Source organism: Phyllobates terribilis, unplaced genomic scaffold, assembly GCF_046119375.1.
Source record: "Phyllobates terribilis strain yellow unplaced genomic scaffold, ASM4611937v1 Scaffold_1__5_contigs__length_1240528914, whole genome shotgun sequence".
Taxonomy (NCBI): domain Eukaryota; kingdom Metazoa; phylum Chordata; class Amphibia; order Anura; family Dendrobatidae; genus Phyllobates; species Phyllobates terribilis.
In genome coordinates this window covers 263,118,330-263,134,458 of record NW_027362761.1, presented here as the reverse complement: position 1 = coordinate 263,134,458, position 16,129 = coordinate 263,118,330, and the positions used below count along the sequence as shown (strand labels likewise).

The 16,129-nt window shown below is 45.9% G+C and overlaps 1 protein-coding gene across 3 annotated transcripts in view; it reads right to left on the bottom strand.

Annotated features, from left to right (window-relative positions):
• The window catches only part of THOC5 (THO complex subunit 5), a 77,557-nt gene that overhangs the window by 50,466 nt on the left and 10,962 nt on the right, over positions 1-16,129 (bottom strand). For all 3 annotated transcript variants that reach the window (XM_073671734.1, XM_073671750.1, XM_073671742.1), the window contains one exon: positions 11,854-11,894. In XM_073671734.1, coding sequence (XP_073527835.1) covers positions 11,854-11,894 — 41 coding nt within the window. The remainder of the gene's footprint in view (positions 1-11,853; positions 11,895-16,129) is intronic.

Genomic DNA, 16,129 nt, shown 5'->3' with positions numbered 1-16,129 from the left:
AAATCTCCCCCTTCATAACCTTATTACACTTTCTGTCCACCTACTTTTGGACCACCCTGTATATATAAGCACCCCAAACAAAGTGCACACCAGGGCGTGAGGAAAAAGAGGGGGGGTGGGGAGGGGGGACAACAGGTGCGATCATGGGTTCACGAAAAACTGGCTACCGGTAAGTTTTCCCCTCACCCATGACAGCACACCTTGAGAGAATTTTGTAGAATATGAGCACCCTAGGGAGGGACCACCGCCTGAAGTACCCTTCTCCCAAAAGGTGAGGTCAGAGGAGGATAGATGCAACCTATAGTGCTTGTAGAAGGTGGATGGTGCAGAACAAGTAGCAGCTTTACATATCTGGTCAATTGAGACGTCTGCTCTCTCCGCCCAGGAGGTCGCTACAGCTCTGGTGGAATGAGCTTTAATTAAGTCCGGCGCCGGAACTCCTGTAGATATGCAAGCTAGACAAATGGCCTCCCTAAGCCACCTAGAAATAGTCCCCTTTGACACCCCGTGACCTTCCCTACTCCCCTGAAAGGCCAGAAACAAGGAGTAGTCCTTCCTCCACTGACTAGTCATGTCTATGTACTGCAGCAAAGCTCTTCTAACATCCATATTAGAGTATGCTATGGATCTGCGGATCTGAATATGGTCATACACTTGTGCTGTTATGTTCAGTGTTGTGTGTATCTAACATCCATATTGTGGAATCTAACCTCCCCGGGTTTTTTTGGATTGCTGCAGAATGAGGGAAACACAATCTCTTGATTACAGTGGAATCTGGACACTACTTTAGGAAGGTATGCTGGATCTGGATGTAGAATGATCTGGTCATCATGAATTTGGGTGTACAGGAGATAAACAGAAAGGGCCTGCAGGTCACTCACTCTACAGACTGATGTTAGGGCCACTAGGAGAATGGGTTTAAGGGTGAGGATTTTTGGAGAGATAACCTGCAGGGGTTCAAATAAGTCGCCAGACAGTGTGTTTAAGACCAAATTCAGGTCCCAGGGAGGAACTCAGAGTCCAAACTGGTTTAGATCTGGAACAGGATTTAATGACTCTAGAGACCCACCTGTTCCCCACCAGGTTGCAATTATAGAGCGCCCCTAGAGCAGACATCTGAATAAGTGTTCCTGTAGCCAACCCCAGGTCACGTCCCTTCTGCAAAAACTCTAGGACATCTTTAATTGGAGGTTTATCTGATAATGGGGAATCTATGAAATCCAGGAATTTTCCCCAGATTCTGCTATAAATCTTAGTTGTTATGGGCCTTCTACTACCCAATAGGGTGGAAACTAGGCCCGGTGAAAACCCCCTATTAATCAGTAACATCCTCTCAAATTCCAAGCAGCCAGATGAAAACCTTTGGCCTGTGCATGGAATACCGGCCCCTGGATGAGAAGGTCCGGCCTCTCCGGCAGGACCCAGGGATCAGAGACAGACATTAGACGAAGCAGGGAGAACCAGGGTCTTTTTGGCCAAAAAGGGGCTATTAGAATTATCCTTGTACCTTCCTCCCAAATTTTCCTCACAACTGCCGGGATCATTACTATCTGTGGAAAAGCATAGGCCTTCCTGAACTTCCAGGGAACCTGGAAAGCGTCTACAGCACAGGGATTCTCTGTCGCATCTAGTGAACAGAAGCTCTCCACCTTCCTGTTTGCCCTGGTGGTGAACAAATCTATGTCCGGTGACCCCCAGAGTTGGATAATCTGCTGGAAGACTATCGGGTTTAGGGCCCACTCTCCTTGTCTTTAAGTGTGGCGACTGAGAAAATCTGCCATTGAATTTTCTACCCCCCGGATGTAAAGAGCACTGAGGGATGGGAGATGCTGTTCCGCTAGTTGCAGGATTCTGTTTGCCACTACCATCAGGGAGCGTGATCTTGCTCCTCCCTGGTTATTTATGTAAGCCACTGTTGTCCGATTGTCGAATCTGACCTGGACATGATGACCCTGAATGTGGGGAAGGAAGTCTATCAGGGATTTCTCCACTGCCCAAAGTTCTTTTAGGTTTGATGATGCCCCTACTTCGTGACGTAACCAGTGCCCTTGAACTGAGAGATCTGCCAGATGACCCCCTCCCCCCCCCAAGCCGGAGCCACTCGCATCTGTTGTGATTATATGGTCGACTGGTCTGGACCACTACAAGCCTGAGCTCAGATTTTCCCTGTTTGTCCACCATGAGAGGGAGTCTACAGTCTCTAAGGAAAGAGATAGACGACTTTTTAGTAAACATTTAGAAAAAAGACTAAGTAGGGAACAATCACCACGTTTTTGATTCGGAGAAAAGCCATCACCTCCGCTATCACCTTCGTAAACACTCTCGGAGCTAAGGAGAGACCAAAAGGTAGGGCAATAAATTGGAAATGTCTCAGTTCCCCCTGAATGAATAGAGCTACCCTTAGGTACTTTTGGTAGTCTGGATGGATTGGGATGTGATAATAGGCATCTTTTAGGTCGATAACTGCCATGAAACAATTGGTGTAGGAGTTTTACTGCCGAGTTCATGGATTCCATTTTGAAAGTTTGGTTCTCTATCAGCTGATTTAGACTCCTGAGGTTCCATTTGCTTTTTTTTTTTTAATCACAATTAGGGGGGAATAAATCCCCTTAATCTTTGTGAATCCAGAACTTCGTGAAATAACTGTTTCTTTACTAAATCTAATATCTCCGACTCTAGGGCTATCTGCTCCTCCCTGGACTTCCTCCTGGGGGTGATCATGAAAGTTCGGTGACGGATCTGACTGAAGCGTATCTTTAGGCCACTCTTTACAATACTCAACACCCAGGGATTTGATGTAATAGCTTCCCAAGCTGGGATAAAATGGGATAGCCTTCCATCGACCTCTAGCCTGGCGTCATTGGGAAGATTTTTTAGTACTGGAGGATGGTCTTCCAAACATATAACCAGACTCTTTTAGATCTGGGCTCCCATCTTTTTCTTTCTCCGGGAGGGCAACCCCGGGTTAAATCTCTTCCTCCGAAAGAAAGATCTTTTCGTGTCCCCCGTGAACCCTGGGAAACCGCTCTTCCTGTCGCCACCTTCTCCAAAAGCTCATCCAGTTTCTGGCCGAATAAGAGTTTGCCATCACAAAGGAGGGAACATAACTTATGTTTTGACTGGTCTCCTGGGCAACCCTTGAGCTACAGTGCTCGTCTGGCAGCATTAGATAAACTCTCTGCCAAATCTGCAAACTTAACAGAATCCGCTGAACAGTCAGCAAGGAAAGCTGATGCTGCCTGCAGTAAAGGTAGATTGGAGAGGATTTTATCTCTAGGTATCTTTTTATCCTTGAGCTGGTCTTCTAATTGTTGAAGCCACACCAAGAGTGACTTAGCAACACAAGTGCCTGCTACCGCTGGCTTCAGGCCCCCTACCGCAGCTTCCCAGGTGTGACGTAGGAAGGAGTCTGCCTTTTTATCTAGAGCATACTTTTGAATGCCCGAATCCTCCAGGGGTAGAGATGATTTTTTGGATGATCGGACCACAGACCCGTCGACTCTAGGAATTTTATCCCAAGACCCAGAGACACTATCCTCGAAGGAGTACCTCCTTTTAGAGGATGAGGGCAACGCTCCCAATTTTACAGGCTTCCTCCATTCCCGATCTATAAGGGTCTGAATTTTAGGGTTCACCAGAAAGGAACGTCTCTTTCTCCTCCAGGCCCGCGAACATAATGTCTTCCAGGAATCTGGCTGCCTTCTCCTCCCTTAAACCAATGGTTGATCTGACAGGTCTGACCAACTTGTCCGTACAGTCAATAGGGAAACAGGGCCTACCATTATCTGATGAAGAGGAGGATGATGATGACTCACTGAGAAATGGATCCTACCACTGGGAAGATGAATCATAGTCAGAGGAGATATCCTTATGGGATCTTTTTTTCCCTTTAAGTAAACCCTTTAGGGAATCTTGTACCTCTGTAAGGATTATGGACCTCAAATTAGATGCAAAATCTGGAGTACTCTCCACTATGGTTCTGTTAATACACCTTCCACAAAGCTGTTTCTGCCAATCTATGTAAATGGGAACTTGGCATAAGGCACAAACCCTGTGCTTTTGTTTGGCGCTACTCTTCTTAGGCTTCTAAGGAATGAAGCACATAATAACTTTCCATTACTATCAAGTGACATTCACTAAGATCACTCACCCCTGAAGTCACAAAAGGGTACCGGAACATAAGATGAATCCCTTCTGGATAGCCCTGAAGCGTCCGACACCTTACTCCTCCAGCTGCCGCTACGGTTGCTTGAGCGGCCGTCTGTGTGAGAGGCGTCAGACTGTTTCTTTGAGCTGGCGTTGCTGAGGTGGAGGGATCAGCTGCTGCTGTTCCTGACTGTCCTGGTCTGCCACAGCTGCTATAACATGAGCTTGAGCATAAGCAGCGCTTGTCAGGAGAACCCCCCCACCTTAAATAGGACACATCCAGAAACTCCTCAGGTTCCAGTGCCCTCCCCACTCCTGATGCCCGCCGGCCGAGGTTTCAAAAAACTACCGGCAAGCACTTACATGGCGTCGCCATGTTGGATCTGGGTGCAGCCCCCCCCCGACATTACCAGGCACGCCTCTCCCAGCGTGCATCGCTCCGTGACTTCAGGCGCGTCACACCCGGAAGACGCCGCTCCAAGCATGCGGCCAGCAAGGAGCTTGCAGCAGGGGGAGGGCGGCGCAGCGGTCTGCAGGGAGCCGGAGCCCTCCTCACCGCCTGAGCACGCTCGGACCTGGCCCCAGGGAACCGTAGAAGGCGCTTCTGGAGCCTGGAACCCGGTGCACAGGCCGGCGCCTGCTCTTCCACACCAGAACAGACCCAGTTACAGCATTATTTTCTTCCACAGACAGGTTCCCATCAAGGACAGGAAACCAAATGAAGCGAGGTAGAGGTACCGCCCTTTTATTACAGATGGTTTCCTGTCCTTGGTGGGGCAGATCCCTCTCTCTCTCTCAAGGTGTGCTGTCATGGGTGAGAGGAAAAAATGAAAGTTGCCTGCAGCAATACGTCACCACCGGCTGCGCTTGCTCAGTAGCATCTCTTGGCAAACGAGAGATGCTACTGCGCATGCACGGGCCTCGGGGCCATTTTGCTACATGTAAATTTCTTGATTTGTACCACAATTACACATGCAGTATTTAACTGCTTCCCGACCGCCCACTGTACATAAACATCGGTGCTGCCTGGGCTTTGTGCAGCGCTGACGTTTATAAACGGTCGGTGGTCCAACAGCGCTCAGGACCCCCAGGGTCCTGCAAGCGCTGCGGGTGCAGTGCAGAGCGACAGCTCTGACAGGGGACATCATCGGGACCTGATTGGATCAGGTCCCAATGATGTTAACCATTTGCCATCTTCTAGATGACGCGATCTACAGTGATCGTGGCATTTAGAAGATAGTGAGAGGAGAGGGGATCATCCACTTACCTCTCCGACGGCCCCCTGATGTCGGAGAGGACCTGACGTCAGGGCAGACAGGTCACATGACCGCCTCCGGGTCTGCCATGTACGGTGTCCTGCTAGACTCAGCCTGCAGCTGAAGTCTAGCAGGAGACACTGACAGTGTAAAACTGTCAGCAAAGCTCTCATGCAATGCAATACATGTCTATTGCATTGCATGAGAACAGTGATTAGAAAAATAAAAATTAATGTCCCATACAGGGACTAAGTAAAAATGTAAAAAAAAAGTCTAAAAAATGTTTTCAAACTGTTCAAAACAAAAAAAATAAATCACAAAATAAAAATAAATAAAATATTAAACCAATAAATCCATATATTTATGCAAAAACCAAAAAAGTACACATATTTGGTATCGCCACGTCCGAAACAACCCGATCTATAAAACTGTCACATTAATTAACTCCTTCTGTGCACACCGTAAAAAAAAAAAAAAAAGGGGAGCAAAAAAACTATGCTTTTTCATATCGCCAAACAAAAAGTGGAATGAAATGCGATCAAAAAGCAAATAAAAATGGTACCGCTGAAAACGTCATCTTGTTCCGCAAAAAAAAAAAAGCCGCCATACAGCTCCATCATCCGAAAAATAAAAAAGTTATAGCTCTCAGAATAAAGTGATGTAAAAAAAATATTTTTTCTCTAAAATTGTTTTGTGTAAAAGCGGCAAAACATAAAAAAAAATATACGGCAAGTGTAGTATCGCTGTAAACGTACTGACCCGAAGAATAACGCTGCCTTATCACTTTTACCACACGCAGAAAGGCATAAAAAAAAACTCAAAAAACAATTCCTGAATTGTTGTTTTTTGTTCATTTTACTTCCTAAAAAACGGAATAGAAAGCGATCCAAAAATGTCACGTACCCAAAAATGGTACCAATAAAAATGTAACTCGTCCCGCAAAAAAGAAGCAGTCACATGACTGTCGGCCGAAATATGGAAAAATTATAGCTCTCAAAATATGGCGATGCAAAAACTAGATTTTGCAAAAAAAAAAAGCGTCTTTTAGTGTGTGTGACAGCTGTCAATCATAAAAACCCCATATAAATCTGGTATCGCTGTAATCGCACCGACCCGAAGAATAAAGTAATCTTATCAGTTATACCACACGAGGAACAGCATAAAAAATAAAATAAATAAAACCAATTCTTCACCTGCTACTGATTTGTTTATTATGTCTCCCAAAGATCGCAGTATTATTATTATTATAGCGCCATTTATTCCATGGCGCTTCACACGTGATAGGGATATACATAGCAAAAACATTGACATAATCTTAACAAAACGAGTCAGCGACTGGTACAGGAGGAAAGAGGACGCTGCCCGTGAGTGCTCACAGTCTACAAGGGATGGGTGAGGATACAGTAGGTGAGGGTAGAGGAGGTCATGCAGTAATGTGGTGGGGCGGTGGTTACTGCAGGTTGTAGGCTTGTCGGAAGAGGTAGGTCTTCAGGTTTCTTTTGAAGGCTTCCATGGTAGGCGAGAGCCTGATGTGTTGGGGTAGAGAGTTCCAGAGAAGGGGGGATGCATGGGAGAAATCTTGTATGAGATTGTGGGAAGAGGAGATAAGAGGGGAGTAGAGAAGGAGATCTTGTGAGGATTGGAGGTTGCATGCAGGTAAGTACCGGGAGACTAGATCACAGATGTATGGAGGAGACAGGTTGTGGATGGCTTTGTATGTCATGGTTAGGGTTTTGAACTCGAGTCTCTGGGCAATGGGGAGCCAGTGAAGGGATTGACAGAGGGGAGAGGCCGGGGAATAGCGGGGGGACAGGTGGATTAGTCGAGCAGCAGAGTTTAGGATAGATTGGAGGGGTGCAAGAGTGTTGGAAGGAAGGCCACAGAGCAGGAGGTTGCAGTAGTCAAGGCGGGAGATGATGAGGGCATGCACTAGTGTTTTTGCAGAGTCTTTGCTGAGGAATGCACGGATCCGGGAGATATTTTTGAGCTGGAGTCGGCAGGAAGTGGAAAGGGCTTGGATATGTGGTTTGAAGGAGAGATCAGAGTCCAGGGTTACCCCAAGGCAGCGAGCTTGTGGGACTGGGGAGAGTGAACAGCCATTGACGTTGATGGATAGGTCAGATGGGGGATATGAATGAGAGGGTAGAAAGATGATGAACTCTGTTTTATCCATGTTGAGTTTTAGAAGTCTGGCAGAGAAGAAGGATAAGATGTTGGACAGACATTGTGGGATTTTGGTTAGTAGGGAGGAGATATCGAGTCCAGAGAGGTAGATCTGTGTGTCATCAGCATAGAGGTGATACTGGAAGCCGTGAGACTCCATGATCTGTCCCAGGCCAAAGGTGTAGATGGAGAAGAGCAGAGGTCCTAGAACTGAACCTTAGGGGACACTGACAGATAGTGGGCGAGATGAGGAGGTGGTGCGTGAGTGGGAGACGCTGAATGTCCTGTGTGTTAGGTATGAGGAGATCCAAGATAGGGCCAAGTCTGTGATGCCAAGAGATGAGAGAATCTGTAGTAAGAGGGAATGGTCGACTGTGTCAAAGGCAGATGACAGGTCCAGAAGGAGGAGGATGGAGCAGTGTCGCTTGGATTTGGCGGTTAATAGGTCGTTGGTGACTTTGGTCAGGGAAGTTTCAGTCGAGTGATGCGGTCGGAAGCCAGATTGTAGGCGGTCGAAGAGGGAACAGGAGGAGAGGTGGGAGGACATGTTGTTCTAGTAGTTTTGAGGTAAAGGGGAGAAGTGATATGGGGCGGTAGCTAGTCAGAGAGGATGGGTCAAGGGAGGACTTTTTGAGGATGGGTGTGATTGCGGCATGTTTGAAACATGAGGGGAAGACATCGGTTGTTAGTGACAGGTTGAAGAGGTGGATTAGGGTTGGGATGAAGACTGTGGTAAGGTTAGGGATGAGGTGGGATGGGATTGGGTCAAGTTCGCAGGTGGTGAGGTGTGATTTGGAGAGTAAAGAGGAGACTTGACCTTCTGTAATGGTGGAGAAGTGGGGTTTGGAGGAGGAAGGTTGAGTAGATATGAGGAGGGGTTGTGCGGACTTTAGGCAAAAGCTTTGTCTGATGGTGTCAATCTTCTGCTTGAAGAATGAGGCTAAGTCTTCGGTTGAGATGAGAGAAGAGGGAGGAGGTGCTGGGGAACGATGGAGAGAATTGAAAGTGTTAAAAAGCTGTTTAGGGTTGTGAGACAGGGAGGATATGAGAGATGAGAAGTAGGTTTGTTTTGCTGTAGTGAGTGTGGACTTGAAAATAGTGAGGGATTGTTTGAATGCGATGAAGTGCTTGATGGAGTGAGACCTTTTCCATCTCCGCTCCGCAACCGTGGAGGCCCGTCGCAGTTCTTTAGTAAGTTTGGTGTGCCAGGGTTGCCTGTTGATTGTGCGAGCTTTGGTATGTGTGAGAGGGGCGATCGAGACGAGAGCTGCAGCCATTGTGGTGTTATATAAAGCAGCAGCAACATCTGCGTCGTTTACGTGTAAAGAATTTATGTCTGTAAGAGGGAGGAGGGATTCAGAGAGTGAGTGTAGGTCAAGGTGTTTGAGGTTTCTGCGAGCGTGTTTAAGTTTGTGGAGTGGAGATTGTGCACCTGGAGAGGAGAGGGTAGAGAATGCAAGGAGAGGTTAGAGAATGTGAGGAGGTTATGGTCAGAGAGGGGGAGAGGTGAGTTAGAGAGGTTAGATAGGGAACAGAGGCGGGTGAAGATGAGGTCCAGTGTGTGGCCATCTTTATGAGTAGCTGCAGAAGACCATTGGGCAAGGCCGAAGGAGGAAGTGAGGGATAGGAACTTAGAGACAGATGAGTGGGAAGTGTCAATGGGGATGTTTAAGTCTTCCATTATGATAGTGGGGATGTCAGCGGAAAGGAAGTGAAGCAGCCAGGTGGTGAAGTGGTCTAAGAAAGTGGTGGCTAGCCCTGGGGGTCGGTAAATGACGGCCAGTTGGAGGTCAGAGGGGGAATAGATGCGCACACAGTGCACCATAAACTTCTTGAATGTGGTTTTGAGCACCTTGAGGGGTGCAGTTTTTAGAATGGTGTCACTTTTGCGTATTTTCTGTCATAAAGGCCCCTCAAAGTCACTTCAAATAAGATGTGGTCCCTAAAAAAATGCTTTTGCAAATTTTGTTGGAAAAATGAGAAATCGCTGGTCAACTTTTAACCCTTAGAACTTCCTGACAAAAAAAAAATGTTGGTTCCAAAATTGTGCTGATGTAAAGTAGACATGTGGGAAATGTTATTTATTAACTCTTTTGTGTGACATATCTCTCTGATTTAAGGGCATGAAAATTCAAAGTTTGAAAATTGCAAAATTTTCTAAATTTTCGCCAAATTTCAGATTTTTTCACAAGTAAACGCAAGTGATATTGAAGAAATTTTACCACAATCATGAAGTACAATATGTCACGAAAAAACAATCTCAGAATCAGGAGGATCCGTTGAAGTGTTCCAGAGTAATTACTTCATAAAGTGACAGTGGTCAGAATTGAAAAAATTGGCCTGGTCACAAAGGCGAAAACAGGCTCTGGCGTGAAGTGGTTAAAATAGTAGGCAGGTCACTGGACAGCCCACTTGATTTAAAATTATGGGCGTCATTAATAAGCTGTAAGTGAGATACTGTGCATCACACCCATCTGTGTGACTGGCGTCCTATGCAAGACTCATCTGTGTGCATTTCTAATCCTACACAGCCACTCACATATCTGCCAATTCATGGAAGGGGTGGCTGTCACATCAGTATTTTGCAACTGTGCTGCCCCCGCCTTTATCATGGGGGTCTGCTGCATCTTGCTTGTGCTCTGGTAATCTGACCTGGTGTTAAAGCTGGTTTCTTTTCTGTGATGTTTTTTGAAGCCATGTACTTGTGGGAGACGTTTTTAATTTATAGTAGGGACATACCAGTATGAGGACCCTTGATGCGGGTTGAGAGCTTGCATATTTTGGCCAAAATATCGACCAATACCTCATGTTATGTAGTTATCTTATACGTTATTTTTCGTCTTTTTATTGCAGGATGCAGCCAGGCCTTTTAGTGTTGGTTGGGTGAATTGGGGCGTCTCTTGTGGGGTGCACGTATATAGTGCTTGACAGCCCACTTGATTTAAAATTATGGGCAGGCTGTAAGCCAGACACTGTGCATCACATCTATTTGTGTGACTGGCGTCCTATGCAAACCCCATCTGTGTGCAATTGTAGTACTAAACAGCCACTCACATATCTGCCAATTCATGGAGGGGGTGGCTGTCGCATCAGTATTCTGCACCCGTGCTGCCCCCACCTTTATCATGGAGATCTGCCGCGTCCTGCTTGTGCTTTGGTAATCTGAAATGGTGTTGGTAAGGCCTGCTCCTTTTCTGTGATGTTTTTTTAATTCATGTCCTTGTTTGAGCTGTTATGTGGTTTACTAAGCACAATCCTGCCCACAGGTGCACTTTAAACCATTATTTGGCAATGAAGTGCCATGGCAAACATCAAGACCATATGATCAAGATCTGAAAGTGTCCATGAGGTTAAAAAGGGAGCGCCCACACTCAGTTAACCATCTAACTGCTGTAGTCATTGACAGCAGTATTTAAGAGGTTAAATGGCCATGGTCAGTGTCAACACTGATTGTGGCTAATGCAGCAAGTTGTTAGCTATAGTGTAGAGCTGATATCTGCTGGATTGTCACCCGTAGGGGGATGCTAGTCTCTTATATCGCAGGTCAGTAAAAAGACGTATTGGTGGTCACTAGGGGGTTAAGTTTACACATATTATATGTGTACTAATTATCCCCCAAAAAGACCAAAGTGGACTTTAAACCAATCAATAGCAATCCTCATTTCTTATTTACACACAATATATACATAGGAATTACTTTCAACTTCTTCAGTGAGTCAGTTATAAAGTGGACTTAAAGGGGTTATCCGGTCCAAATCGATAGTCTGCTGTCACTGTGTGACTGCAGACTTATGAATCCCCCCCAGTGCACAGATTGTGCACTGCAAGGATTTTCCGATTTCTGAGCCAGGACCGGAGGGTATGTATGAGTTATACATACTCCAGGCCAGAGCCAGTCTAGTGGGCACGGCCTCGCTCCATACACTTGTATTCAGTGAGGCCGCTCCCCCAGGCCAGGAGTATGAATAACTCATACATACCCTGCGGTCCCGGCTCAGAAACTGGCGAATCCCTGCAGCGCACAGTGTGTGCTGGGGGGTTTCATAAGTCTGCAGTCACACAGAGTGACAGCAGACTATCGATTTGGATACTCCCTTTAAAACCAGTTAATAGCAATCCTCATTTACTACTTATGTACACACACAATATATACATAGGAATTACTTTCAACTTCTTCAGTGAGTCAGTTATAAAGTGACTTGTAGTGCCTGAACTAAATAGGAAATGTATGATCAGGAATTATCAAAATGTTTGAGTTAATTTTAAGGTTAATAAAAAAAACACTCACGTTTGTCTGCTCCTCCTCGGCATCAGAATCACTTTCATCATCTACGAGAAAACAGAGCAGGAATATTAAAACCTATATTGATGCGTATAAAGATGGTTAAACATTGGGCGCATATCAGTTTTTGCCATCTAAGTGGCAAATTTTGTGCTGCACATATAAAGTGATTAGAAATGTAAAACTGTTTCCATTCAGCTTCAGTAATTTATTTTCATTAAATATTTTAAGATATATTTAAAGTGGACCTGTCACAAGGTTGAAAGCGGCCAGTTTTTACACTGTTTATTTCTGTTGCTCCAGTTTTGTTTTTTTTAATATCCGCCATACAGTTCCAGTGATAGGAGCCTTTTTGGTTAGTACTAGTGATGAGCGAGTATGTTCTGTTAACCCTTTCGCCGAGTATGCTCGGGCCGAGCTCCGAGTATTTACAGCTGCTCGGTGTTATGTTTGAATCACTCCGGCGTGCATGATTTGCGACTGTTTGACAGCTTTAATACATGTGACGAATTTCTGCTTCTTACACATTCCTCACATGTATTAAAGCTGTCAAACAGTTGCAAATCATGCAAACGGGAGTGATTCAAACATAACACTGAGCAGCTGTAACTACTCGGTGCAAGGGTTAACAAAACATACTCGCTCATCACTAGTCAGTACTAATTTTTTATGGGAACGTGATTCAGGATTCTCTGGGGGCATGTATTTGCTCTGCATTATGAACCTACGAGCACCAGCCCCTGGTAATGATCATCAAAATAAGCACTAAATAAAAATGCCCATATCTCTGGAGCATACGGATTTAAAAAGGAGGAAAAAAAATGGAATATTAAGAACAACAACGGGAATAAAATGAGACCAAAAACATGCTACTGACAAGAAATCAGGGATTTTACTTGCAAAATTTCTCATTATTATGATTAAGACTGGGTCTTCTTTGCGATTTATCTTGTCCAATCTCACATGAGATCAAACTTCAGAACTGCATTACATAAGTACTAAATGTAAGGCTGTGTGCACACAATGCGTTTTTAATGCGTTTCCGCGGCGTTTTTGCAGCTGCGGAAACACCGCGTAAACGCATTAAAAAAGCATGGTAGAAGGGAAGCAATGTTCCCCAATGGAAATCCGCATGGCTGTGCCCATGCGGCGGATTTTTCCGCAGCGTTTATGCTGCGCAGCATGTCCATTAATTTTGCGGAAACGCGGCGTTTTCGCCGCCATTGACTTGCATTAGAAAGCGCCAATACCGCAAGACTGCATTTGTACTTGCGTTATTGGCGCGTTCTAATGTGCGGATGGTACCCTGGTGTGGAGAAGATGAGACTCTCCTCCACACCCAGGTACCATTAAAAAGCTGTAAAAACAAGAATAAAATAAAAAATAAATGTATACTTACCTTCTGTCGGCCCGCGCACCGCTCCTGCTTGGTTCCCGGCACTTTGCAGTGAGTTGAAGGACCTGCGCTGACGTCAGTCATGTGACGGGTCACGTGACGCTGACGTCGGCAGGTCTTTCAATTCACTGTTGCCGGCAGCCGGGAGAACGGAGTGACCGGGACACCGGGGGCCATCGGAAGGTAAGTATACAGTACATTTATTTTTTTATTTTTACCACTCTCTCGGGTCACACTATATAAATCCATGCTGTTTGCATGGATTTATATAGTGTGACCTAGTTGTCACAAGCACTTTCCAAGTGATGCTAATCGCTTGGGAAGCGCTTGTCAATCCGCATGCGGAAATGTCAGTGGGACCGCTTCATTTCCACATGTCCCTGGCAGGAAAACGCATGTACAATCCGCATGCGTTTTTTTTTTGCCAGGGAGATGCAGAAACGCTCAGGAAAAGCCTTAGTTACTTACCGGTAACGGGATTTTTCGGAGCCCATGACAGCACCACGAGAGAGGGGATCCGCCCATCAAGGACAGGAAACCTACAGGTTAAAAAGGGCGGCCCTCTCTTCCCGCCTCAGTTTAGTTAACAGAGCATGAGAGTACCGCCAAGGTTAGTTATAACAAAACATAATCACATTAAGTACATTACTTTTCAATTTCCCGCAAGGGTGCACAAAAGAAAGGGAGGGAATATAAAGGTGCTGTCATGGGCTCCGAAAAATCCCATTACCGGTAAGTAACTAAGGCTTTATTCGGTCTCCCATGACAGCACCAAGAGAGAATTACAGAGACGAAGGAAATTAGGGAGGGACCACAGCTTGAAGCACCCTTCTCCCAAAAGGGAGATCTGCAGAGCCACCCAGATCCAATCTATAGTGCCTATAGAAAGTAGAGGGAGAAGACCAAGTGGCAGCCTTACAAATTTCCTCAATAGAAAGCCCTGTCTTCTCCACCCAGGAGGTTGATACCGCTCTGGTAGAATGCACCCTCAACCCCTCTGGTATCTCTTTATCCCCCGAGGAGTATGCGAGGGAAATGGCCTCCTTGATCCATCTAGCGATTGTAGCTTTTGAGGCCTTACAACCCTTTCTAGCCCCCCGATAGCATATAAATAGGGATTTATCCTTTCTAAACCCACGTGATACTTCTAAGTACTTTAGTACGCACCTCCTAACGTCCAAAGTGTGGAGCCTCTCCTCTTTTTGATTTTTGGGCGGGAAGCAAAAAGTCGGGAGAACTATCTCCTGGGTTCTATGGAATCGAGTGGCCACTTTAGGAAGAAAAGCTGGATCAGGTTTTAATATAATGCTATCGTCCAGAATTTGCGTAAATGGAGGGCATATTGAAAGGGCCTGTAGGTCACTGACTCTCCTGGCTGAAGTTAGGGCTACTAACAGGACTGTCTTTAGAAAAATAATTTTGGGGGGGACCAAATCTAGTGGCTCAAAAGGAGGACTGGTCAAGGCATCTAAGACAAAATTCAAATCCCAGGGAGACATCTTTACTTTGGTAATGGGTCTACACCTAAAGGAAGCTTTTATAAAACAGGCTATCCAATAGTTATCTGCAATATTGGAAGAAAATAAAGCTCCCAAAGCCGACACCTGTACTTTCAAGGTACTGGTAGTGAGACCCAATTCAAAGCCCTGCTGCAGAAATTCCAGAATTTTCCCAATAGGGGGCCCCTCCTCCACCTTAACTTCTGCAAAGGACAGAAACTTTCTCCAGGTCCTGGCATAGATACGGGTGGTAACAGGTTTTCTGCTAGCCAGGAGAGTATTCACTACATTTGCGGGGAATCCTTTGTTGGTCAATAACACCCTCTCAAATACCACGCCGTCAAATCTAGACTCCAGGCTGGAGGATGGGAAAGTGGCCCTTGAGTGAGGAGGTCCGGAATCTCCGGAAGAACCCAGGGATCCGATATGGACATCTTCCGGAGACAAGGGAACCACGGTCTTTTGGGCCAAAAGGGGCATATGAGTATCATTCTGGCCTGGTCTGCCCTGATCTTCCTTATCACTGCTGGGAGCAGGATCATGGGAGGGAAGGCATATGCCAGAGGGAATCTCCAGGGAACCATGAAGGCGTCCACTGCCAGGGGTCCCTCTCTGGGGTCTAAGGAACAAAAATTTACCACTTTCCGATTGGCCCTTCTTGTGAATAAGTCCACAGTCGGAAGGCCCCACATTTCTACGATTCTGGAGAATATTTGCGTATTTAGGGACCACTCTCCCTCTTTTACAGAAGTACGGCTGAGGAAATCCGCTGTGATGTTTTCCTTCCCTTTTAGAGGAGTAGCCGAAAGAGAGGGACAATGATCTTCGGCTTTCTGCAGAAGTGTGTTCGCCACCCTCATCAAGATTCTTGAGCGGGTTCCCCCTTGGTGGTTTATGTAAGCTACCGTGACTTGATTGTCCGAGAGTATACGGACATGCTGGCCCTGTAAATATATAAGGAACTTAGCATTTGATGACAACTGTCGCTCACTGCTTGACCAGGTTCCCTGCACTAATTTCCCTTCAAAGTGAGCTCCCCAACCTGCAGCACTTGCATCAGTGGACAAGACTGCAGTTGGACTACATTCCCAGGGAACCCCTTTAGCAAGATTGTCTTGTCGTAACCACCAACAAAGGGACCGTATGGCACGAGGACCTAGAGTAAACTTACTGTCTAGATGCCCCTCTAAAGCTGCGTTATTGTACAACACATCCCACTGAAAAGCTCTTGAATGTAATTGTGACCAACGAACCGCAGGAAAAGTGGAGGTGAAGGTTCCCAACAGTGACATGGCCTTACGGAGTGACATAAAAGGTTTACGTATACACTGTGCTACCAACCCCCGGATTCTATCAATTTTTTCTTCTGGAAGACAACATAGCTGTT